At 43.6% G+C, this 27664-nt stretch overlaps 1 protein-coding gene across 1 annotated transcript; it reads right to left on the bottom strand.

Annotated features, from left to right (window-relative positions):
- Positions 1-113: 113 nt before the first annotated feature.
- On the bottom strand, positions 114-27664 carry rnf220b (ring finger protein 220b; the record flags this gene model as incomplete). The annotated part of the gene is made up of 15 exons (XM_083969730.1): positions 114-185; positions 289-363; positions 1343-1451; positions 2443-2527; positions 2678-2739; positions 2856-2915; positions 3238-3334; positions 3720-3807; positions 4171-4214; positions 6534-6623; positions 6982-7024; positions 7857-7949; positions 8056-8098; positions 8990-9116; positions 27073-27664. 15 exons carry the CDS (start codon positions 27662-27664, stop codon positions 114-116), a joined length of 1680 nt encoding a protein of 559 aa, XP_083825856.1.

Here is a 27664-nt window from a genome sequence, read left to right as displayed (position 1 = left end):
AGGAGGAGGAGGAGGAGGAGGAGGAGGAGGAGGAGGAGGGTGGGAGTCTATGACAGGCCAGCTGCCCACAAGTCCATCCCTGATTGGCTAAAAGAGAACAAGCCCCTCCCCTGTCACAGGTAAACCCGCCTCAGGTCTCCAGGTGAGGTGATGGTGTTGCACTGAGGACACAACTTCTTTGCTCCCTGGAGGAAAGAATGAACAAACACGCTGTCATCAAACATGTTCTGGGCATTTTTTTTTTTTTGCTTTATTTTCATGTTTATAGGAACAAAGAAACAGTTTTACCAGTGTCCGGAGCCAACACTCCTCACAGTGCACATGCCAGCACTGGATGGATGTGAGCGGAGTGGTGTAAGTGTCCTAGAGAGAGAGAGAGATTACATGTGAGGATTTCTCTCCTGTAGTACGAAAAGCAGCCCCTAGATGTCCATGTGAAACTACAGTACAGAGGATCAGACGCTCCTTTTAAATCAACTTTTACTGAAGACCCTTTGACGATGGGAGAGATCCAGCTGAGCTCTGTTGCACTGTTATGATTGTTCTTCTCAAAAACCTCTTTGACTTGCCTCCTTCAAAATAAAAGTATGGCTCATTAGTCGGTTCAGATGCGTACGTTCCACCTTCACACTGGGTTTAAAAAATGTAAAACAGCAACTTTCTACTAACACTTTTTTGTTGATAAAGTGGTACATATATTAAGGCTGCAACTAATTCATTTTAGATGAACTTTTTTGTTTCAATCTAGTCAATCATTTACACTATAAAATTATACAGGCAAGTGAAAGTATTGATCATAAGTGCTTGGGAAATGTCTTCTTTAATCCAAAATAATCATACTGAACAAAGGAAAACAGGGAATTGTAAAAATGTTTTGCTCAATAAATAATTTAAATGATGAAGTGGTGAATGAAGATGAGCTTTCTGTGTGTTTACAGTTAACTGCTTAATTGACTAATTGTTCCGGTGTCTTTATAATTATAATGAGTATATTTACAGCCAGGGCAGTATCAGAATCATGTTTCAAGATTAAGATTTGTTTGATATATATAAATCAATCTATATTAACATAAACAGATCTGACAGATTGCAATTAAAATTTTATGCCAACTAATCATATTGAGAGTCTGCATCTGCTTTATTAAAGTGCGATGTCAGACAAATGTTCCTATAATTTTACATAATATTAACATGACCAATAATATTGACCTATTGCTCGGCTCAAAACACAGGTCCCTGCAGGAATATCATCAGTTTCTGCATTATCGAATTCCTGCATTATGGCGCTGTTATCTCCATTTCGTGTGTCCGCTCTATTGCTTTAATTTGCCTTCATACTCACCATGCAGATGAGGCATTTAAATCTGTCTCCTTTGGACAACTGTTTCTCCAAATCCCGTATCCGAGCTTTAAGTGCATCCAGAGTTGTCAGTGTGGAGTCCTCTGAGAGCCTGTGCGTACATACACACACACACACACACACACACACATGGATGGATGGACGGTAACAGGAGGGGAGAGAGGGGAGGGCGCGTGAGTTAGGCAGACACTGGAGAGTCATTTATAAATCGAAGACAGATTAAATTATTCGCTGGCCAACATGGACACTGAGCATGAAATTTAGCAGCAATCACATTGCCTGCATTCGCTGTCTCATTTATCATAAGTGTAGGGAGGGGGGCTGGTGAGGTGAGGCAGAGGGGGAGGAGGGCGAGGTGTCAGGGCCCTCGCAGAGAGAGACACACACACACACACACACAAACGCGCTCACAATTACCGGATAGACTTTATGTGCAAACATACTGTACGGAGGCAGACGGGCTACAGTGCATTAAGTGTGATGAAATGTGTGTACACGCGTGTCGCCTGCTATGACCTTGATTGATGATATCATCACATTGATATAGTATTGTGTATCACGCTGGTGGGAGCAGGGGCAGGTATAGTCTGAACGTTTACGACACACACTCAGAGAGAGAGAGAAGGAACCAGCCCGCCAAAATACACTTCACAGAAAGGGATGGCTACTCTTCCTCAGTTGGTGTATGTCCCAGCACACGCGATTCACTACGAAACACACCAGACTCCTCCCTGTGACCCAGAAGCAACGGGGGGGGGGCTGGTAAAAACAGTGACAGGACTGACTGATCGGTACAGGTTTTTGATTTGTTTGTTTTTTAACTAAGTGTCAGTTCTGGGGCCTAAACCACAGCAGTTTAAAACTCTTTATTCTTTATTCTTCTTTATTCTCTTCCTTCATCATCAATAGTTCAACTAAGACATTTCCAGTGATAAAACCAACCTCCTCATTCTTTTAGCTGCTGTAACTTCTCATAAAACTGTCATTCGCTATTGCAGTGACTTTTAAAAATGATGAGCAGCGATGGTGTCGCAGCAGTGAGAAGTGTGACACAAACATGAAGTGAGTGAAACTTTACTCACGTCTCTATCTCAGTGTTTTTGCAGGTTTTGGGCAGAGCTGTTATGCTGCCATCCACTTTCTCTCCACTGCTGGTGGATGGACTCCCTGAGTGAGCAAACAACAATATGTAATGCAATAAATTGTGATCAAATTCAGTTAAAAGGAAGGACGTTCTTATGAATTCTCAAGAGTTGGTCCCTTCTCTTTTTTTCCCTCATTTAATATCTTTATACATTCAGAGTTTAATTAACTCACCATCATTTAACCATTTGGAAAAGTCTAGGTTTACTCTGGAATCTGGCAATGTACTGCTGCTGCTGCTGCTGGAAGAGAAAACAAAACTTTAAGAATTAAATTCAAGAGCCACAAATCTGAGAAAATTAAAAGGTCTGTAAGGGAAATAGCAGATCATTATTTCAGGTGGGACACCTACTTTGCTGTCGTCTCCTTCGAGCTTCCTCCCGAGCAGGGGATCACATCTGTCTCTGTGTATCTGAGAATAAAACTCAGGAAGAACAAGATGGTGGGAGCCAACGACTGATAAGACATATTGCATCTGATTGTTGAAATACTGAAAAATATTGTTTTCCAAAAAAAAAAAAGATTCTCCAAATGTCATCTTCTGAATCAACTTTCATCAACTTTTTATGTTTGACATTTCAAGACTATATCTCTTACAATGACTAACTGAGAAATGTTTATACATTTTATTTTTTAAATTCACTTTATAGCAGATTTCTTAATTCACTATAAACGTGAGTCCACAGTGAGATGCTGTGTTGTTACGGCGTTGTTGCATTCTCTGTAAAGGATACTGTGCTCTCCCGTACTCCAGAGTGTCGTCGCCGTCCACGTCCAGGTCTGCATCGCTGTCTCGACAATCCTTCGAAGTTGTGCTCACCAGCATTGCACCTGTTAAGACAATTTTAAATGGTAACTTTTCTTTTTTTCTCACTGAAGAAATATGTTCTTATTTGTAAGGTCACATTCACGTCAGATTTTTAGAGCTGTGAAATGTTATGTTGTTGCCCATCTCTCTGCCCCTGCGCTTGTTTCTGTCAGTCAGAGTGTAACAAGTTTGCAGGTCAGAGCTTTCTTCTTCTCCGGTGCAGGAAACTGTTACTTTTAAGCTAACCTTCGAGGCATCCTGCTCCGCTGTAATCTGGACTGAAAAGTTCAGTGGTTTTTCAACTGCCACTCACTCACATTATCCACGCTCCACTGAACGAGATCACACACATGGGTACCTTGATGGCACGCACGGCACACACATGCACGCGCTAAGATTTATGCTCACCTTTAAACCCTCCGACTATCGACGTCATCTGTATCCTTCTCCTCTCATTCCACTCGTCCTCCAATGGCACCACGTCTGCTGAACCCTCCTAAAAACACACACACACACACACAGATGCACATGAAGAACACAAGTTCACTGACTGGATGAATATGTCCGTATGCCTCCTATAGCCTTGAGCTGCATATCTGCTTCTGTGTTTTCATAGCTGTGAACCAACGCCTGCAGTGTTTTCACATGGATACACACACCGAGCTGACAGTGATCCTGATGCTACGTGAACAAAGGCAGTCAACAGTGTCCGAGGATCCAGACCAGCGATATTCTCTCAACCTGCCCCACCACTTTTATGTATTCATCTCTGGTTACAATAGAAATGTCAAGGAAACAAATATGTTTCATCTTTTGTCTGCTCATAAAAAAAGGGAAAAGAACAGAAACACACACACACCTGCCCATCCTCTGGTTTCCTCCTCTTCAGTTTTCCAATCCTGACTAAGAACAAACAGAAGAAAAGACAGTGATACAGTTATTGAGAGGCCACAATCTTTTTAAAATCAGGTTGAGAGGCCTTGTTTTAATTTAATTCAATTTAATTATTTTTTAAATTAATCTCTCATGGAGACAAAAGTGAGAGCATTTATGAAAGTTATTTGGAGAATGACCGGGGGAGGGAGGGGATAGTTGGGGGTTTTTCTTTTGGCTGAAGGTTTTGGTTTCCTGAAAAATATTTTTTTTCTTCCTAAAATTATATTTTATTATAGCCTATTTGCAAATAAAATAAAATGAATAATGAATAATAATGATAATAATAATAAACATTAATAGTTACATCAGCTTTAAATTGCATCACCATTCAGGAAGGTTCAAGATGCAGTTTGCCATATAGAGTTCACTATAATTTTGTCTCTGTATAATGGTTTGATTGAGGATATAAACATTTAAAATGAAAGTACACTATTGATGCACCGATTTACTGATTCTATATAAAAAAAACACTGATACATTAAAGAAACATTTCTGATCATGGAGCTCCTGTTTGAAACATGAAAAGTTCACCACTGGTAATTTGTGTACAGTCTGTAAGTATGCATAACAGAAGCCTAAATTTCGCAAACCGTTCTGAAGGCTACAAATATTCTTTCAAACTTTTTATCAAGAAAATATGAAAATCTTGTAGCTTTCACATTGTTTCAGTTCTAACTTTAATCAGCCAAACACTGAAATCCCCAAGATCACTGTTTGCTGGAGGAAAATAATAGCTGTAACAGAGACCAGCCTGATGTTGTGTGGTTTTAAATAACATCCATTTTTAAATCAGAAACATTAGGAAAGGGCGGGTGCTGATGAAGCTTGATGGGGTCAGTCTGAGAAACAACCACTGATGTGGCTGATAAGGCTTTTAGGTTGCCTTTAACATCTGGCCAGGGACAACGGACAAAAACTAGTCTTGTTGGCTAACTCTGGCCCACTTACAGTTTTTCTTTTAACTCTGTTGATTAGTGGTGCACTGTCCCTATGAAATAAACTAATAAATGAAATGAAATGTGTACAAGTCTATGTGAGTTCTTTTCAGCTGATGTGTGGACTAACACAAAGAGCCTGAAGTAGACTTACACCAAAGAGCCAGGAGATACACATGAAGACATCATCATATACACAAGAGCTGCAGGCTTTTTCAACATTTCCTCCCCTCCCTGTCCTGTCGTCCCACCCTGCCCCTCCCCCCATTCTCCTCTCCGATATAAAAGTTAACATGGCAGAACACCAACTGCACCTCTTCTCCCACTCTGACCTGACTGACTGCAGATTGCATAAGGGGACATTAAGTTTTAGGGCCCTCTAATTCCTGCTGGGTGACAGTGGCCCCCCGAGTGGCATGGGGGGGGGCTGGGGGGACACCCAGAGAGCTGGTGGCCGTGACCCGAGTGCTGCCATCCCAGCGAACATAATGAGGGTTAAAGAGACGGTCATAGATGAGAAAGACCTCATCAAACAGAGAGAGGAGAGAAAGAGAGAGAGGTTGATTAATCAACATAGGAGCACCCCCCCCCCTCCTTCTCCCTTCTTCTTCTTTTTCCTTCCTGACGTGTATTTAGAAGCTCATTATGCTGTCCTGTTATAAGGCCCAATAAAGGCTAACAGACCTCGACAGCACTGGCAGTTTCAAGAGTCAGCTAAGAGCCGGAGCATCTCTGCAGCAATAATAACAGTAGTAAGACGTCTGTGGTGTCAGCTGCAGTTTTAAGGATGTTCTGCAGATCCATGTTTCTACAACACCAGTGCCAAGATCCTGTCATAGCACTTTTAAAGACGTCAGATGAACAAGTCTAACTCGCTGTAATGGGAGAAGATTAAAAATAGTCATTTTTGTATTATCCAAAAGTTATTAATGGTTCATAACTGATCAATGATGCAGACAACACTTATATAACTGTAAGGATGAATTCAGTATTGATGTATAATGATGTCTGACACTATATAAGAATGACACACTGAAATAGTAATATTAAAAAAACATTGCGCATAAGATGGAAGAGTGACAGTGGAGAATAAATCATTACTATTACTAATATTACTATTTATGAATCATTTTCACTTTTAAAATGAGTAAATCTTCACTTTGTGAAACGGGGATGAACAAATGTTTTGAAGTTTTGCCTAAAAAAACGACTCAAATGAGACAATGGCATTGCCTCGTGTTTGTATTTTAGGAAAAAAAGTAAAAGTATTGAAGCTAAAGTTTAAGTCTAGCATATAGCTGCTAGAAAAATGAGTGTGGGGATGAATAAAGTGCTTCTCGGTGTGTCTTACCAGCTTGTGTGCAGTCTAGGTGGGCTCCTGCGCTGTGGGGGCGTAATGGGGCAGATTTGACGTAGCACCTGCACCAGCAGAGGTCATCGACTGTTAACATATCAAGAGGTCAAAGTTGAGAGGTTAATAGCTCCTCTGCTCGTGTGGGCGCTAGGCCAGTGGAGATGGTGTGGGAAAAAGGGTGATATCTGAACGACTGGTGAGGGAGAAGGAGGAGGAGGAGGGGTGTGGGGGGAGGAGGAGGAGGGGTTGGACGAACACACAACTGGGTGCATCAGTGTGAACAAAAGAAACTAGAATGGTTTTTGTTGATGTTTTTTACCGTGCCTCCTTAACTTTTTACAATTTAAAGTCATTTAAAACTGCTGCTCTGACTCTGCTGTACTGAACTCAAACCGAGTCAGCAGCAATGAAACACAACAAGTCCACTCTGCATGCATCGACGTACCATTTAGTCTTGTGTGTCTGTTGGCCCGCACACGGAGGAACGTCTGCAACAAACAAAGGAGCAACATAGCATTTTCATCACATTACTTTAAACAACAATTTTTTCAATAAGATTTTTACTGAAACAAATGACGAAACAGCTCGGCAGATGTTGAGAGAGTTTCAAGTGATGATATAGACATACATAGAAATCTTCACTATGGACCATAGGTGTTTGAGAATAAGGGCCCGCTAAACTAAAAATGTCTTTGCTGTCTTTTGTTCTTATTTTACATTTGACTTTCTGTTTGCTGTTTTATCACACAATATTGTCTTTTCCTTTCTTAATATTGTAATTACTCTGTCAATTCTGTATATTCTACATCTTCAGCATATCTGTCTGGACAAAAGGTCTGTTGTTCAGTTTAGTTCAACTTTATTGTCCAGCTTAGTGCAAATCTGTCTTCAGCTTCCCCCACATAAAACTACACAACAAACAAAGAGATGAATCATATGAGTCCTACCCCAATGCCACACAGACAAAACTTGCAAGTGGACAAAGAAATAAAAGCAGCAGTACATTGAAATAAAAACAGAATACCTTTAGAGCATATACTTAAAATCAGATGCAGTCATTTGCATTAAGTGCTTGTATAGCACATGAAAAAAAAATTCTTTACTCTTGAGAAGAAAGATTTTTTTGTGTAATTTTTGCGGAATTATTAATATCTAAACTGAGTGTGTAGAGAAATAGAGAATAGGTTTTTTTTTAACATTCTTTATTTCTCATATTCAAGTCTAAACTCCAGTGGACGTATAGACACGTTGAAAACTATGTGCACACATTTGAAGTCTATCTTGAAATCTCCTCCTGATAAATCTGATGCTGATTTGTACCTGGTATCTGTCAGAGTGGGCGTCCTCAGCTGGTCGCGGGGGTGAGGTGGGAGAACCTCCCTCACGCTTTATGTGCAGGGAAAGGGAGAGAGACTGTACAGGAAAACAAGAGAGAAGAGAGGGGGAGAGGTGAGATGGCAGTGAGTGGACATTGTTTTTTTTTCACTCAAACATATGAGGATTTCACAGTTGTGTTTACCTTTGGAGTTCTTATGAGGTGGTCGTGATGCACTGAAGTGGCACTGTAGAGAAAAGAGGTGGATAGAAACAGAAACTTGTATTTAAGCAGAATTGGAAATAGACAGACAGACACACACATACATACATACATGAATCAACTATACACTATTGCCTCATACAGCATACAAACACAATATTATCTTTTAAATGTCATCCTGTAAATAACCTCTGCTTTTATCTTGTCTGTATTTGTATCTGAGACTGTGTATAACCTCATTTCAGTCTTTCTCACTTAATGTTACTGTTACACACACAGAGACACACACACACACACACACACTGTGTCCCCGTGGGCCAAGTTCAATTTGAAACCATTACTGTCCACGGAGCGGTCGTTAAGCAGATTTGGAGTGTAATGTCTTTATTGGAGGAATCATTCTTCTGGTCTAAGCAGCAGGTAATGTGAGTGCGTGTGTGTACATGTGTGTGTGTGTGTGTGTGTGTGTGTGTGTGTGTGTGTGTGTGTGTGTGTGTGTGTGTGTGTGTGTGTGTGTGTGTGTACCGCTGGTCTCTCTGTGTATATTTCAGACTGTGAGTGTGCGTGTGTGTAGGCCTCAAAGCAGCCATTAGTGGGACATTATCCCCCCGCTGTATGAGACGTTGCCATGAGGCCGCAGGCTGTAATATGAAATATGTAGGGAACAATGAGGCAGCTTGTAAACACTGCACGCAGGTGACAGAGAAGACTGTCGACATTAATTATCCTCTGGAAGCTGAAGAGAATAGAAAGTCTGGGACACAAACAGGAAGAAAATGACAGGCTGATAAATGGGAGAAGTGAGAAGTTGGAGGAGGAAAACAGATGAATAAAGATCATAATGGCACAATGTAAAATGAAGAGAGTGGAAAAAGAGTGATGGCTGTGAAATCTGTTGACAGAGTGAGTGAGATACCTGATTTGTATCTGGGCGAGCTTGGTCAACTCCTGCTCCATGTGTTCCTGCAGCTCTCCTGGTCGAAGAATGTTCTGGCAGACTGGACACATCGGGGCCTGCGAGTCGTAGAGACCCTTCACCTTAACTGGACAGGGAGAGGAGGAATGAGAAGGTTGAATGAAGCTATATACTGTATACGGACCTATATCATGATTAACATTCAGATTTTCATGATTTCCGTTCTGGTCAGATGACAAGTTAACTGTCACACAGAAAACACAAGGAGTCAGTGAGCTGGAAATAGGCAAAAACAAAAACTTGATTTTGCTTTTTCTTTTAAAAAAATTCTCTGTATTCAGCCACAAATTTCTAAGATCTTGTCATTGTGTGTGTGCATGTGTCTGTGCGTGTGTGTATGTGCTGGGGTGGGGGTCTGGGGGGGCCGTTTTTAAACATATAAAGCACTTTGTGCTACGTTTTCAATGTATAAAGAGTGCTTCATAAATAAAGTTTGATTTTTTGATTTGATTTGATTTGATTTGATTTGATTTGTGTGTGAATCATACTTACCACAAAAATGTACTGGCTGTCTTTTACAATAAATATTATACCTTGGCAAATGTATAATTTACCAGGAAAAAAACAAATAATATAGATATATTAAAAAAAATAAATTCATCATTAAATTCTCCAACTATTACTTAGCAGCGAAATCTTGCATCCATAAGCAAAGCAAAGTGTAGCCTAAATATCAGGAGCATTGTTACTGATGTGTGAGTTTCACTTTGGGTCAATGGAGTTGTTTTAAATAATCTTATGTAGGTGGGTGGCTCCAGATTTAACAATCCAGTTCATGCTATTATCCCACTCAACAGCTTACAAATAAAATGTTAATGAGTGAAGTAACAAGTAAGAACAGTAAAGCTGTCAGATCAGGAGTTAAAAGCATTTACCTCTGAAATGTATTGGAAATTTAAAGTAGCATCAAATGGAAATAGTGAAAACATTTTTTAGAAATGACTTTCCACCTCTGGTATTTGTTTAGATGCTGTCGCTGCTTTGCAGGTGTGTATTTATGTGTTTCTGTGTGTGTGTGTGTGTTCAATAGACATATATTATTGACAGACAGTGGGAGTTAGCGTAAAATAAGGTTACACACACACACACACACACACACACAAACATACAGACACGCTGCTATGGCCCCCTGCTGTCAGTGTGTTGACATCATAGGCTGTCAATAGGAACATTACCCAGGAGGGCCACTCGGCCCATTGGGCCCCACTGATGGATTACTGCCATAAGCAGCCAGCTGGGAGACCGGGGAGCTCTACTATATCAAGATTTTACCTAGTAGATGAGGTGATTTACTCCTGAAAGCCATCAATCACAAGGAGAGTGCTAGTAGGCAAGATGCACCTAATTTCCCATCACCACGCAGTCAAGGAAAAACAGATGACAGGGCTGGCAATCACAATTTAACACTTTTTAATACACAACATTAGAAACAGGTTAGTATTTGTGACAGTTTCTGACTCCACGCTGCGAAGCACAGTGGACTCAACTTCCTTTAGGACCCTATTATCCAAACACCGGACTAACACTTTGCCCAGCTCCACTCCAAATGACCAGAGACATGACAAGCTTGTCTGTTGGTAAGTGCTGTCCCCTGACATCAGTCGAGCTATGAGCCCCATAATGAGAAACCAAATAGGACAAAATGGCCTCTAAATAAAACATGGGGTGGAAAATAGAAAGTGGAGTCAGGTGTCCTTGGGAGAGTGACAGCTCTACTGGTTTCACCGACCACCCCCCCTCCCCTGTCTCTCGCCTTTTTTGCATCCCCTTGCGGAAGCCTAAATGACTTTTCTCGACACGCATCGAGCGTTCCTGAGCTTTCTGCGCTCTGCCGCCCGGAACATGCAGGCATCAGTAAACAATGAAATCTCTGGGCTGAAATTGAATTTATAACTACATTACCTGCACAGATAGCGTCTCTGAATGGCGCCGCGATAAGAGCAATGGGATTTGATTTTCAGGTGTTTTATTGGTCCACTTTTTGGATAAGCCCCCCACCTGCCCCCCCCCCAGCTCTACTACAGCCTCACCGCCACTGTTCACCTCTGCCCCGCACAAACACCAGATTTAATGGATGTGGTTGTGTGCATGTTTGGATGTATGGGCGAGCGTGTCGTATGTGTGCCTGAGTGTGTGTGTGTGTGGGGAGGGGTACGTGCTTTTTGCCCAGGCCTGTCTCCGAGCTTGTGCGTTCTCGTAAGTGACAGTTGTCGGTTCATGACCACCTTTTTACACGTCTCCATCCCCCTGCTGCCCTCCGCCCCCGCCCACATAAACCCTGTCAGTATCAGTCAGCCTCAGCCCCTTTTCACCCTGGGGGGTCTCAGACACACAACAGGGGGCTGTAAAACCTGCCTGTGGGGCTTGTTAACTGTTCACTCACTACAACAACTGGCTCGGATGGATTGGCCCCCTCTCTCTTTCTCTCTCTCTCTCTCTCTGGCCGGGCTGTACTGGGTCTGACTGGCCCATCTCCTAATGGATTCACTGGGTCTCTGTTGTCTGATTGTTTCTTTTTTTTCCCTCTTTGTGTCTTGCCATTTCAGGACCTCCTTTCCTGACTGTCTAGTCTTTTGCCAGCTGCCATTTGTGCTCTTCCCACTTGGGAGGATGTTTATATATGGCTATATTTAAGTCGTGTTCCTATGAAACAAAATGTGTGGATCAGAATAACACAGTTTCACTTTTACCCCTTTTTTGCAGCCACTTAAAAAATGACAGGACTGTTTTAACAATTGGTTTACTGCTATACATATATACAACTGGGAAATGAGTTATATTTGGACTGGCATGGACAATAAAACCATCTTTGTGCAGCTGTTGTCAGGAAAGAATTGGACAGATAAGCATCTGCCAAACATGCCTGAATGTAATCACTATCTAATCTCCCCATGGATCTGAAGAGAACACACCCCTGGAGCGAGTAACCCATCACAACACTGAGATATGTTGTCTGCAGCATCCCCACTATCAAGAGCATCATGACATTGTAAAGTTCATCTTTTGAAACAAAAAATAAATATTGCCATCATCATTCTCCTCTTGTTTGATTGATGGTCAAATCCAGTTTCTGTTGTTCGGCATCAAGACGTAGACTGTGACTGTCCCAGGTTCAGTACTCGCCACGGAAACAGAGAGATCAGAATCCTGCTGACAAATCGTCAAAGCATCGAGTCCCCTCGAGGGCCTGGGTAATGGCCGATGCCAGCGCCCATATGACGGCTGCCAGTTCTGCTGATGCAGACGGAGCGGAGATGCCTAACGTGACCTTTAGTGAATGCCACATCACATCAGGCCTGGATGTCACCCGCTGACATTATGCTGGGGCATGAAAAGGCTGTTCTGCAGGGGAGACATGGTGACGAACGTCCCCCCAGTGACAAACCTGTGGACGTGGTATAATTCTGATTGACATGAGGAGGTTTGGACGGCTTTGAATGGCAGGGGAAGCACAAGCAGGCATCCGGGGGAAGATGTGGAGCTTGGTTTGCATCGGCTGCATGGGCCTGCTTTTCTTTTTCTTTTTTCGTGTTGGTTGGCGATAAAGTGCTGAGACGACTCACTCCAACTGGCATCATTATCCCAATCATCAAACAATTCTCTAAGCACATCAGAAATCCCTCTATAAAGCCATAACAAGCACAGACTCTATATAACCAGTAGGCATGTAGAGATGGTGGGGGGGTGGGGGGTGGGGGAGTAAAGTTAACGCTTGGCGGCTAACACTGCAGTGGTTGGTTGTGTAGGCAGGTCCTTGGCACACTTTCAGAGGAGATGGAGGGCTATAAAAGCCATTGGCTCCTGCCACACCTGTACCCCACCCTGTCCCGCGGCCTGCTTCCTATTTAAAAGCATCACATGCAGGATATTAGTCAGGGTTTTTCGCCGTCTGTGAGGTAGAGCTAACCTCTGAAGCAGAGGGGGGAGAGGGGAAAGTATGCAGGCCGCCGTTTGTTTTTTATTGGGGAAATAATGGCCTATTGAGAGGTTGGGTATTTAATGAGCAACATAATAGGCCCTGTAGTAACACATCTGCTATGAGCAGAGTCATTTCCTCGGCTTTCAAAGGCGGCTGCTCCAGCCTTTGAAACAGCAAGTCCAGTTGCCTTTGACTTGGTACTTTTAGATATCTGCTTTTTATTAATTGCAGAATTGCTACACCGGTAATATATAAAAGACAAATGTGCTGCTAGGTTCCATGTTCAATCCTAACCACATTCAGCGGCAGATGAAGGTATACTTCCTCTCCTGGCTTGACCTCAAATCTCTCACTGTCCAATCTAATTCCAGCATCCTTCAAAAATATCCTTCCCTACTCTGCAATCAATTGTGTTTAATGTATTAAAGACACTCACCACAACCACCGCAACCTTTGGCCCTTGCACAAATCAATGCCTCGTTAGACCGCTAATGATCATTCATTGACTAATAAGATCTGTATCAACCTCTTGTAGAACATTGATTGGCCTTTGGCCTCTGCAGTGCTCTGTGCATTACGTTGACAACAGGAGATGGCAGCTGTGAGTCCTGGGGAGTCAGATGATGAAAAAGCTCCTGGTGGGAATGGACAGGAATCCTAAACTCCAAATAGACTCATTCTGAAGCACCTCAGGCCAAAGCCCTTTTCTTCTGCCCTACAGATCAATGGACATAACCTCTCTGACCACAAGTCAATCAGTGCACAACCCCCCCCTCACACAATTTCTCTTCCACTCGCTCTTTCTCTCTCTCATCTTCTCCATTAGCCTCTACGATTGTTCCATCAGGTGCGGGCGTGGCTCAGCATGTATGTGTCCAATCACCGCGTTGATGGAGAGTGGACTGGGTAGCTGTGCGACGGTGTCCCTGTGACCATATTTCCCTTCTCAGGACCTGAGGGCAAAGATCGAACCCTGCCTCCGCTCCGCTCCTACCAATCAATCTGATCCTCATTGAGATGCATGGTTCAATGATCTTTGATAGTGACTTACAGATTAGAGAGAAGGAATGGAAGTCAGGAGGAAAGTTAGGACTGTCCTTGGGTATTTGTGCCTATATGAGGCTACTTACAAGCCACCGCATGGAAAAACAGCTCCTATAATTGGGATGGGGAGAGTCCTGTCCTGACCCAGCTCTTATCTCACTGTGCATCCTGATAGTTGACAGCGACGACAAAACAGATATGATTTTCTCTCAGTCTGGATCCTTTAGTTATGTCAAACTCTGCTCTTTGCAGACTGACTGGTCTGACTGCCCTTGGTTTATTTCGGGACTGAGTCTATTTTAAAGAAATTGGTTTTGGGGAGATTTTGCACAGGTTTGTTCTCAAGCCAATCTTGGGCCCCATGACAGGATCTACTAAACCAGCTTTTAACTGCAATGTCCTTGGTTTGTTGCATGTGTTCTCCTTAACTTCTTGTCATGTGGCCCATCTGCTGTCAGAGTCTCTAATAAAAGACTAAAAAACTGCTCCACCAAAAAAAAAAACGAAAGAAAAAAACAAACAAACAGGAAAGGCAGCAATGAAACACAGCATTTATGCTCCTCAATCCAAGGCATGAGACGTCATCGAGCTTCTACTTGGAGCAGTAAAATGCCAAATCAAGCCTCTGACACTCGTTTGCTGACTGCTGTCTGTCAAAGTCAGAGCAGTCGCATTAGATCAAGGAGCCGCTGACAGCGGACACCGATATAGTGCTGTTCACCGGTGGCCTGTCACTCACTCTGCACTCACAAGCCAGACGGATGAAATATACATAGATCCAACTCAAAAGTGTATCACTGTCACGACTTCAACCTGTCTCAACAAACGTCAGGGCAGCAATTCTCATATTCACTTTAAGTTCAACTTAAGTAAGTTTCACAGAGAAAGAGAGGAGGAATATGAAAACTTTATCATTTATTTTTGGCAGGGATTTTTACTTTTTTGTGTTCAATTCTAGGTATGTAAAGAAAAAAGGGAATATCCGCACACTGACTTAAGCTCCCATTTATTGGATAGCCTACTTGCTTACGTTAAGCAAGTAGGCTATCCAATAAATGGGAGCTTACAATCAGTGTGCGGATATTCCCTTTTTTCTTTGCAATTATCCTGACTGTCCGGCACCTGGCCTAAAATAGGCATTGGATGTGCGCACAACCACCCTGCTTTTTCTGCAATTCTAGGTATGTGACAGTTTTGCTAGGGTTTACTCTACGACTTGCAGACTTATAAACATCCTTAAGACACAAGGGAGCTTCTGTTGTTGTCTTGTTTTTCTGCACAAGTTTATACTGTTCAGAAAACAGCAACACCGTGCTTATTGGCATTTTTAGCAGCAATGAAATAAATTGGCACAAAAAAACTTCAGTTAGTAACTCAGGAATATGTGTGAACCTGCTGTGAGGTATTTATATTTTATGTGCTGGTGTGATTGCTGCAGTATACAGTACTTTATTCTCTTTTATACTGAGTATGTATATTTTGAAGCAAACATGCATTAGCCCGTTACGTAATTCAAATATATCATCCCTGTCATGATCATCTCAGCCACAGTGTGTGTGTATGTGTGTGTGCATGTGTGTTTGTTTGTGTGAAAGAGAGAGAAAGAGTCAAGAAAATGATAGATAGATAGATAGATAGATAGATAGATAGATAGATAGATAGATAGATAGATAGATAGATAGATAGATAGATAGATAGATAGATAGATAGATAGATAGATAGATAGATAGATAGATAGATAGATAGATAGATAGATAACAATTCCCCATTATGGGCTAATTAGATTGGCTCTAAAAATATAGATCACTATTACGTGGACCACTAATTAATGCACATTAATACTCTCTCCATCTCTCTCTCTTATTATTCCATTGTTTCCTCATCACTTCTCTCATTTTCACCTGGTGCCCCCACCCCCACTCTCCCACCACCCACCCCCTCCTCACTCCTTCTCTCAATTAGTGGTTAACAAGGAGAAAATGAGAGAATCGCTCTGTTGCTTGCATCAACTTTTCTAAATAGTCCTGGACAAACACTGTGTCACTGTGTGTGGGACTCACTGAAGAGCTTAATTATGCCAGGACTCAACAACAACTGTAGAGCCCATAAAAGAAAGTTCTCCTCCACACTCTCGACCATTTGGCTGAATTTCCTTCACAAAATACTCAGGATCGCTCTGACACATTCTGTGTTGTACAGACATGTAGCCTACCTTTGTTCTGTCTAATGCAACATGACGCAACATTTTCTGGCAAGAGTGAATGAAGTGAACATACACATCCACTAAAGCGGACAATTGTTTTTCGTCAAGGAAAAACCGTGGATTTACTCCGTTCTTACTGCTGCTATCAGGTGTATAAGGCATGTTCTGAAAATCTTGATGAGGTTCCCAGATGGTGGTTAGGGTTTCAAGGTATAATTATTGGCATAGTTGTACCATGTAGCAGAAAAGGTAACACTCCACTTCTGATGTTTTTTTTATGTGCACACCACTGTGGGGTCACTATGTTCTGGATTCTTTTGACAAAAAGAAAAAATAGAGAACACACAACACACAATCACATGTTTACATGAATTTACAAGAAAGAAAGAAAGAAAGAAAGAAAGAAAGAAAGAAAGAAAGAAAGAAAGAAAGAAAGAAAGAAAGAAAGAAAGAAAGAAAGAAAGAAAGATTTTCAGGTATCTGGTGCAACAGGAGGATGAGAGGGGTTCATAAATTTAATTCAAATCAATCACAATCACATCCATCAGCAACAAAGTCAGACAATACTGATGCATGATGCTGTCCAGTGCCCAACAGACTAGTACAGTATCACCTGAAAATATGTGAAATCTATTTGCAAAATGAATTAAGAAAGAGGCTCTTGCTGTTTTGATTCTGACAGAATAACTCAACCACCACACAGAAAAATGCTACTTTACATCAGCTGCTGTTTTTGAATAGGTAAGATATTTTAAAGTAGAATTCCCCTTTCAGGTGGTAATTTCAGGCAGCTGATATAACACTCACTCACACACGCTGTGCCACCTGCTTTCCCTTTACACACCTGTCCCACATACACTTTGTAGTGCAGCGCAGGTGAGTGGCGGAAACCTCAGCCATTAGGGAGCAGACGTCCACAGGGATGGAGAGCCGGTTTTACACTTCAAACAAATTCGCGCTCCCAGGATTTATGCCATGTTTGTGACCCAAAAAAAAAAAAAAAAAAAAAAAAGCCCCGCATTAGGCCTTGATCACAGCATGAGCAAACCACCAGTCGGAACTTGCTGAAATTTTCGGACACCGCCCCTCCTTTCAGCCTCATCAGCGGGCATTATTAGAGATAAGCCGCATCACTTCTCCCACTCCGCCTCGAGATAAGATCTGATACTGTCAGAAACACCGTGTTGACTGCTGCTGGTATGAGAGAAACACAAGCACCTGGCGCTGTGTGATACACCTGTGTTTGGGTTAGTCACACTTCCTAAAGGATGTTATTGTGTCTGCCTGGATGAGCAAACAATTACAGCAGATGACGATGGTTTTATCTTCAAATGGTGTAAAAGGTAGAGATGATTGAGCAGCTTATCTTCAGTAACCCACACATAAAGGGATCTTGAGGATTATTTCTTTATACCCACTTCTTAATATGTAGAAAACTGCTTGTGGAAATATAAATTGTTCCTATGATATTCAGCAGATTTTTAAAGTTTTATTAGATCACTAAAACCTCAGATACACAGCACAAAGGAGTCTCAATATTATTTAAAAATTGTGAACATCACAACATAGACATGTGTTGCACAGCTGTGTATTGGATTCAGTTTGACACGGTGAAATTCTTTTGCCGTAATTCTGCTTTACAAATCTGATTTGCAAGTGTGTTCCCTAACTGTTTGAACTCTATTGTGGTTTAAGCATTAAACTCTAAAGAAATGTCAGCAGTAAATAATGCCTTTATAGTCGTTGTTGTTGTTTTCTTTTGAGGGCAAAATAAATCCCTGTATGCTGTGTCTGGTTTCCCAGCACCAGGCAGTCTCCTTCTCTGGTGCCTTGTTGAGAAAAAGACATATTGAGCTTTAATGCAACACTCAAAGTGGACTGATGACCTTCTACAGCAGACTGTAAATTTGCCTTTACTGATGGTTTTATTGTGAATGAGTGTGGTGTGTGTGTGTGAGTGTGAAGTGAAATTAAGAGTGTGAATATGCACACATTGTAATGGTTTGTCTGTGAGAAAGAGAGTGGAGAAACGTGTGTGTGTGTGCTTATGCTTGTGTATATATCATTTACACACACTGCTGTGTAGCCCCGGTGAGCGCAGCGCAGTGTGAGCCCACATCGATACGCCCCTCCGATCCCCCCCTGTCAGCAAACACAGGAGACACAGGAGAACAAAGAGGCCTGTGGCAGCGCCAGCGGGTATAGATCTTCTCCCCTGTGTTCTCACTCAGCAGGGTCACACAGGAGCCGCTCACAGTTCAATCTCCTCTACTTGACTGATCAGGGGCTTTGAGCCGCTGCTAATGAGAACGGACCCTCTCCAGTCTGCAGGACCCTGAACCAGCCCACCCAGAGCACATGAGTCCAGATGCTCACTCACATACAGTACATGCACCTGTAGTGCAAACGGGAATTCAGGCTAAAACTAATTACATGTAAGAGCCATAACTGTGCAGAGACATTATACTGTAGTGAGGGTTACAGAATAGAGAGAGAGACAGAGAGTCATTGTTTTTTTTTTTAGACTCATTAAAGTTTCTTTGAAAACTCAAATTTATATAAATATGCATATAATTAATGTGTATTGTTGATTAGTGTGATAAAAATGCGTTAGAATCAGTCCTTATCTTATCACTTGAATCCTCCACAACAGCACTGAACCTGCACACAGTGACTCTTTGATCTTTCACAATAGAAAAACTGTTTTTATAATATTAAGACTTTTTTTCTGTTAAAGACTGAAGAAAAGTGCCACGGTGATTGCACCTGTTCCCATAACAAAGCCGATGGTGTAATCCTCAAACAGGTAAAACTGTGCTCGAAACTTGCTCCCACTTGACAACTACTCACCGTGCTCTGTGCTGGGTTATTATGGAGCGTATTCTACAGTCTTATACGAGTTATCAGTTTTTCTTGCATGAAACTCGGCTACAGTAGCATAGTTGCTTGATGTGCCATAATGGTATGATTTACATTGAAACAAATTCACAGCATGTATGCCATGATCATTCATTGATTGATTTGTAATTGCACTAATAGGGTCACGACCGAGACAATAGGATGTGTAAAGCAGAGTCCCTGCTCTTACTCAGCCTCACAGACTCACAGCTCTGCCTGCCGAGCTCTGCCTGTGTGGTCTATGGGGACAATTAGCACAATCTCCATACTAATGGTAGTCAGTAATGGACACTGCTGAGCCTGCCAGCCACTGTGTGTGTGTGTGTTTGCATATGCATGTGTGTAAGGGAATGTTTGCATACGCGCATATCCTTCAGTGCAAGTGTCTTCCTGTGTAGTTAAGAGTCTGCCTGCCCTCTGGTGTGTGTGCACAGTGACTTCCTGCGTTTATGTATGTATGTATGTGTGTGCCTATACCACTGTGAGTGTGTGTGTAGCCAGTAGCCTGTATTTTACTGAAGTGAACCCCCCATCCCAACCCCTCCACCCCACTTTGCTTGCGGCTCTAACCCTGATCCACGGCCACTCATTAGCACCATAATAAAGAGTTGAGACGACACGTAAAAGGTTATATACTGCTGGACTGCTGTTTTCCTACCAATTATCAGGCCTGTGATTTATGGCCCAGACCCAATGCTATTCTCTGAGGAGAATTGGGGGAGTGTTTACACCCTTGCACAGCGGGGTGAGAGGTCAATCCCGGCAAACTTTGACCTTTAAGGCAGGGGTGCGCGGGGCGCTGATGGGAGTTTGGCGAACAGCTAAGCAGCGCTGAATGTGACTTAATCAATTAGAGAGGGTCTTTAGGATGCATGTGTAAGTAATCTGTGTTTGAACTGTCACATGGACATGGTTATATAACCCAACAAATATTAACTTTCTCTCTAAGGCCGTGTCCCTGCCTGCTTTGTAGTGCACTATATTTAGCCTCCACCCTTCCGAGTGTCTGAGAGTGACATTTATGGACCTGAAAATATTCCCACAGTCAAATGAAAAAAGAACCGTCCATGGCATGTTCACCACTTACTCAAAAAATGTACTGCACACTATAGAGTAAACTGTTCACTTATACGGACACTGTGACAGCTCCTTAAAGATGTCTTACTTGTAATTCAAACTTTTTCCAAAAATTTGCACATTATCTACGACGGCTGAAAATCCTGCTTATAAAGCTGCGGAGTGATGTCGGGCCGTCATGTATTCGTGAGTGGAAGCTATCACGCCTGGCACGTCTTTGACGTATTGGCTTTTGTCAAGCTTCTCCACAGATGGGAGACTTGTAACAAGCGCAAGTGACATGCTGTAATGAGGTCTGTGTGTGACACTAGGCAAACACAAACGCAAACGCGCACACAGACTATATGAATTTATATTACAAATATGAAAATAATATATATATGTATACATAAGATTTTGGCTGCCATCCAGGCGTGCAGGGTTGGTGTGGTCTTGCTGTCTGTCTCCTCAGCGCCTCAGCAGCATGTGTTTAACCCCAGCATTTGGCCTTTGTGCGCTCTCTATCTGCCTGACTGATTTGTTAGGCTCCGGGGACAGGACGGAGGATGTGAGTTTGTGTGTGCGTGCCTGCGCATGTGTGTCAGCGTGTGTGTATGTGTGAGTGTGCCACTTCTTACGCATATGCGATTCAATCTACAGAAATACCCCCTCTGCCTTTACCCCAAGCCTTTGCCACACACACACACACACACACACACACACACACACACACACACACACACACACACACACACACACACACACACACACACACACACACACACACACACACACACACACACACACACACACACACACACACACACACACTAACAGGGTCTTTGATGTGAGATCAGAGGCAGCCGAGATGCAGGTCGATCAGGTGCACAGACAGAGAAGTAGAGCGAGGGAAAAAAGAGAGAGAGGGGAAGAAGGAAAGATGGCCTCTGTTAAAACAAGGCTGTTGTTTTAACGACCCCTGGGCCCTGCAACTCATTATGACCCTCTCCCTCCCTCACTCTCTCTCCCTCGTTCTCCTCTTATGTGTGTTTCTTTCTTTCTCAGCGTCTTTCTGTCAACTTGAGCCTCCCTCTCTCTACACCGAGGCAGCGCTGTTCGCGTGGGCCGATCACAGTGGGACTCAGAGCAGATACAAGATGTGTCATGACTCATGTTTCGGCAGAACATTCTGTTGACCGTCCAACAGGTGTTGATGGTCACTGCAAAAAAGACCCCCACGCACACACACATACACGCACACAGATTTCCCCCTGCTACTGTAAAAGCCTAGTGCCAGACTTATAGAAATCCTGTCTGTCTCCGACAAGCCGTGTGGTCCACAGCCTGAAAAGTTCTGACGATGCCTGCTCGGGAGCTGCAACACACGCAGATACACACACTGCACTCCTGATTTCATTCACAAACACATATAAGACCACACAGACATGACATAAATCAAAATACATGGGGAATAACCTCCACATTCCCTTTCTCCACTCCTTATAAGATGAAGGGAAGGAGGCAAAAAAGCCGAGAAGAAGTTTCCCCTCCTGCCAGGATGAAAGCCTCTTTTACTTGGGAGAACATTAGGAGAACAAACTACCATCACAACAGGAGGGGGAACAGTCAACCGCGACGTGCTCTCACATCAAACACATCCACCATTAATATTGTAATGCTTCCTCTCTGAGGGTTTGAAAGCCAGACAGCCAGTGTGGTCAGTCAGAGCGCGGGTCGCCGATGTCACTTTATTTGGGATGATACAGCTTTGAAAAGCCACTGAACAATTAACACTGTGGCTGCAGGATGAGTTCAAACTGGAGTCCAGGATTTGTAGGAAACAGATTTATATACATGTTGATTTTTTACTTTTTTTGTCTTTCTTTTCAATCAGTTTTAGAACAACTAACTCTCTTAACTTCCATTTTCTTAGCAAAGTCTGCAACAACAGAACAAACAAAACAAAACAAAACAAAAAGGCATCACAAAGGACTAGGCATAAGCATATGGTGAGTGTGACTGCTGATGCATGGAGTACACATGCAAGTCCACCTGATAAGGAGTGTACACCCTGGGAATAATAGTGGGCAGCAGATACTATATGTGTATGCATGAGCATCGAGTGGTTGCTATTGATCTCCTGTGGTCTGCCAGTGGGATGTAAACACTGTGTCTTTCAACAGGAAGCACCACTCAATACGAGCAGCCCGTCAACGACTGCCTCACAGAAAACACAGCGCACACACACAGCCAGAATGCGCGTGAGAGAGAAAGATGTGGACACAATACACTAATATGCACAAGTACGTAAAATATAAACAAATATGCATTGTGACTGTGATGGGTGAAAGCTATAATAGCAGTACAATCAGAATAATTTGGATGATTTTCATGATTTAACAAATGAACCATCACAAGCTTCTCTATGGAGTCAATCAGCAATACTACCTCATGAAACAATTAGAAAACATTCAAATAGTTGGATAAAGATAAGACGCTTTCTTCCATTTCGGAAAAATAGTTGGTTGGAGGTATGAGGTTTTCACCTGACAGCAGTAATATACTAAAAATCAAAGTCACATTAATCTAAACACACACTAACAGGAATACCCCCATCTTCAAACACACACACACACACACACACACACACACACACACACACACACACACACACACACACACACACACACACACACACACACACACACACACACACACACACACACACACACAAAGCATGTAGCCTGTGTCTGGAACAAGCTGAAACCCATCAAACTTCACCACAGAGATAATCCATGTGCCAAATCTAAGATGAATCTATGTAATATTGATTCTGTCCGGGCGCCGCACTAGTCCGCTAACAACCCATGAATAACCGACCGTGGAGGACACTTACACACTGAGCGCATCTGGCAGAGAACCCTAAGTGTGTGTTACGCTTAAATGTTTGCCCTCTATTAACTTCCTGCAGGATTTCTCTTCACTCAGGTGAAGATTTTGGTGAGTGTCTCAGCGCCTTCTTATCCCGGGGAGAGGAGTCCTCGATGCTCTGTGGCTGATTCAAAGGCCTGATGCACAGATTTTTGTCCAAGTTTAACACCTTGAGATTCAACGTTCACTTTATCAAAGTAGAGAGACTAGTGCAAAGAGGCAATACTCAGTAATTGTACAAGAAAAGAAAAGTAATGCTTTAAAATCTGACAAAGTAGCCTGAATTTAAATATAAAAAAGACAAGTCCATAAAGGGGAGCTGTACATGTGTGAATGTGTTCATAATGGCTCAAATTGAGGTTAATGAAAAGTTTTGTTTTGCATCAAATACATAAAATCATTTCCTTCCCCATTAAGTTTTGACATGCTTTGCATCACAACAAATGCCATTGTTGTAACCACCCATTCATGACGAAGCAAGAGATAAGTGGCTTTAGAGGCGGTCTGCCATCTGCATATGAGAAGTGCTTTGAAATGTCCGTTAAGGGAAGAGGACAGGTGTCTTATTTAAATCAGGAAGAAGAAAGAAAAAGTGAAATCACTGATGTTTTTTGTTTGTGAGTCTCTATGTTTCTACTCATCCACCGTGCAGTAGACAAAATTCAATTTTGTGACAGCCACATCCAGGAGTTCGATGTGTTACGAGTATCACAACACAGGGGCTCTCAAACATCTGCCTCCAGTTATCACAGCTCTCACTCACACACACACACACACACACACACACACACACACCACTCCGTCGGCGTCTGGCCATGGTGTGTTTTGCCACTCCGCTCCTCCGGTTTCCCAACTTGTGTTTCTGGTAAAGGGCCATTTTAGTTCCAGCTCAGGCCTGCGGCGGAAAGCATCTCCCCGAGGAAAATAAGCATGACTCGCTCCAGTGAAGACATCTGCCCTTTGAAAGCGAGTGTGGCTGTTTGAACAGCTGTCAGAGCACACCGTGCGTCTCAGACCTTCCCTGATAAAACAGAAGCAAAGTCTGGGGGGAAAATCGACAAAAAGAAAGACGCTAAATGGACAGAAGGTGACGTCCACGCGGGGCGGCTGGGAAGAGATGCCCTACCTGCTCGTTGTGGAGGCTGACAAGAAGTTAAGAGAGGATCTGCAGCACTTAAAGCAGATATCAGTGGAATGTTTTTGTTAATATAAGTCCTAAATAGTCCTATTTTCCGTCAGCAATCACTTACATGAAGTATTTCAGCCTAAACACGAGTCTCTCCGTCACTCTGCTCTGCTGTAACCCGAGGAGAAAATTTTCCTTGTGGGATACAAGTGTTATCCAATGAGGAGAGAGAACGGCATGAAGGGCTGTGTGTGCAGCCAAGGGATGCGCGTGAATGTGGTGACGTAGCACGAGGACCAATTGATGCCTGACAAGGGCGGGGGCTGCTAACTCATGGTGCGTTCAAAGAAACTCGTACTTTGTGTTTTTCCTTCCTGTGAAGTCATACCAGTTCGATCTGGTACGAGTTCACGGGTCGGAAGTTACGAGTGGCCGTTATAGGGAACTTTCACAGACAACAGGATGGTAAAAACACGAGCTACGGGTTACCTGGAACGCTACCAAGTCGTAGTTGTGACTTGAAGCTGTAACTTACGGTTTCAAAAGCCTGCCTTGAACGCAGCATTAGCCGAAACGGCCGTGAAGCTGATATCTGCTTTAATCATCGGTGAAGAATAAGGTAAAACTGTTCCTGGTGTACAATGTGTCCCACAATAATGCACTCTACACTTAATCTGACAGTGTGTGCTACTGTGGGCAAGCTTACATTCCTACACATCCCTGTGTGGTAAGTCTCCAAGACAAGCTATCAATTACAAAACTGAAGAAATTGAACATTGTCTCAAAGCGTTTTCACTAAAACTTTAAACATTCAATGGACAGCTTGCACAAGCACCATATATTCACTCTAAATGCAGGGGGCAGCTACACTGCAGTGTCCAGAGCAGTGTCAAGAATTTCCTAATACCTGACATGGATGTCTTGTGAGGGGGCAGACCATGGCATTCAGTGGAAACCACACAGACAGTCACTAATGAAGACAACTTAAAAAGTATGAAAGCAGGATTTTATGGTCTAGTTTGTGGTTCACTGAGAATTTGCATTGGCATCGCCACTGCACTGTGTGAGCAGTAGACGAGCAGCAGACGCTCTCATACCCCAAGAAGATTTCAAGCTTAAGACTTTTGGTCCTGAAGTGACTGTCTGTTACCCAGTCAAGAGGAACAAGTGTATGTCAGACTTAGAAAAGTGCTGGAGCTCAATTGCATTAAAGCTCTTAGTTTGCCTGAGCTCCAATCTAATTGGATAAAGCTGGAAAAGCAGCTTCCAATGTGTTCGAATCCATTTTTTCCCCCCCATTTTTCTTTTGGGTAAGGGTGTATGTGTATGAGAGAGAGAGAGAGAGGGAGATGTTCCCCATGTTCTGTTCCATCTCGTCTTTTGTCCTTGTCAACATTTCCCAAATGAGATTCCCAAAATCAGGAGGTGAGGGGAGCACGCACGCACGAGTGCACAGAGCAAACATTGTCAGACAGACACACCTCTCACACCAGCATGCTGGCTGGCATCTCTTCCTTTCCCGTCCTTATTAAAATTCCATATTGAGATTCCTTCCTGCCACTCCGCCTCCCTGGCCCTGTCACTCAGCCACCAACCAGCGACAAAATCGGGAAGTTTCAACAAAGACACACACATACGCACGCAAAGGCACACAACGGCAACACAATCCAAACTTTTCTTAAGACAACTCGTCCCTGCTCCCGCCCTTTATGTGTGGGATGAAAGTTTTCTTTAGGTGATATGCATGAGAGCGTGTATCAGCGTCTCCCCCCTCCTGCCTTCGCCTCTCTCCATCTCTGCTCCCCCCCCACCCCCTCCCCCCTCCCCTTCTCATTGTCATTATTTTCGATGGTGTCCCCCTCTGATCTGCCGAGCCTTTGGGTGCTCTCTCTCTCCTCTCCCTCTCTCTCTGTCTTTGTCTGGTCCCTTTCATCTGTCAGGCGCTCCCCTTGGCGGCCGCCACTGAGGGGGTTTGATTTCCCATCATGCCTAGCATTGCCTCCCTGACTCTGGCTCTCTCTCTCTCTCTCTCTCTCTCTCTCTCTCCCTCCCCTCTCCTCTCCCTCTGAGGCGAGTGTTGTGCCCCCGCGTCGTTGGGCAATTATCCCCGGGAGTAATGAGGAGCGTCTCTCCCTCCACGGCAAGCTGACTGACACCTCTCCCACTCATTTGTCAACAAATCAGACGGCTGGTGTGGGCGGCCATATTGAGCTGAGGGTTGTCGTTGGGAAGCTCAGGCTGAGACGCATCGCCACGTCTCTCTCTCTCTCTCTCTCTTTTTCTCTATCCTCCTCCATCCTTTCCTCTCTATCTCTGCCACCTCGTTATCTCTGACAGGGTGTCATTCGTTCCAACTCTTACTCCTCCTATGTCAACCCTCCATACGCTCCCATGTATTTGTGTTCCTCAGCCGCCAAGAAAAGTCTCACTTCCAATAGGCCTAATGGTCATATGTGGCTAATGATCACTAAGCTGAATAAGTGACACTGTTCAATTTCTTTGTGTCAAAGTCAGTCACAGCCGGTCGCTGTAAACACTTTGCCCAACTAGAAGAGAAAAACTAGAGTGCAAAAGGGGGAAAATATTTTCAGATACGTCTCTACTCATAGGCTTCTTTCAATTTGTCACCTTTAGTCGTCGCAGCTGTGGAGGATATGTAAATCTCATCTGCCTTGTCATGTCAGTGTGAGCGAGGTCTTGATGTGCTCAATTAAACTCTGCATATTTCACAGCATGCTTTAAAGATGTGAGATGAGTGACTTTGTGTGAGCTTTAAGATGTGAGCAGGGAACATAGAATACCAAAACATGCATGTGCAGAAAAGTGTGGTTTCTGTGAGCACTCACTGTGCTCTTTACGCTCCTCCGGGCTCGATGAAGCCTCCCCATCAGACAGCAGGCCAGACATGGAGAACAGCTTCCTCCCCGAGTCCTCCACGGCTTTAAGGGAGCCTCCCGAGGAGCCGAAGTCAAACTCCTTCCCCTCCACCTCCGGGAAGCAGCTTTTCAGCCTCTTGGCGGGGGTAAAAGCCGAATGGTAAACCCCTGACTCCCTCTCCTCTGGCGGGGAGGCGAAAGGTCGGAAGGCGCCCACCCCACTGTGGTTGAGCATACCGAGGGTGGAGCAGTCCAGGTTCGGTGGGGTGAACTGGTGATGCAGGTGAAGCAGCGAGGCCGGGAAGTCTCGGGAGGGAAAGGTGCCTGACATGGGGGCCTGGCGCTGATACATGGAGGTGAATGTGTAGGAGGCTGAGGGGAAGGGGAGGTGGAGGTCCTTCTCCACAGAGGCAGGGACACCGAAGGGCCTGGGCGCCTGGCAGGGCACGGAGGCGTCTCGGCCCGCCTCGGCAGTGGTGGCGAGGACCATGAGGGCAGGGGAGGCCAGAGGGGCTGGCAGGTAGGAGGGGCTGTCCATCTTGAAGGGGCGGTGAAGGTCCAT

Source organism: Trachurus trachurus (genome assembly GCF_905171665.1).
Source record: "Trachurus trachurus genome assembly, chromosome: 4".
Taxonomy (NCBI): Eukaryota; Metazoa; Chordata; class Actinopteri; order Carangiformes; family Carangidae; genus Trachurus; species Trachurus trachurus.
This window is presented reverse-complemented; position numbering and strand designations above follow the sequence as displayed.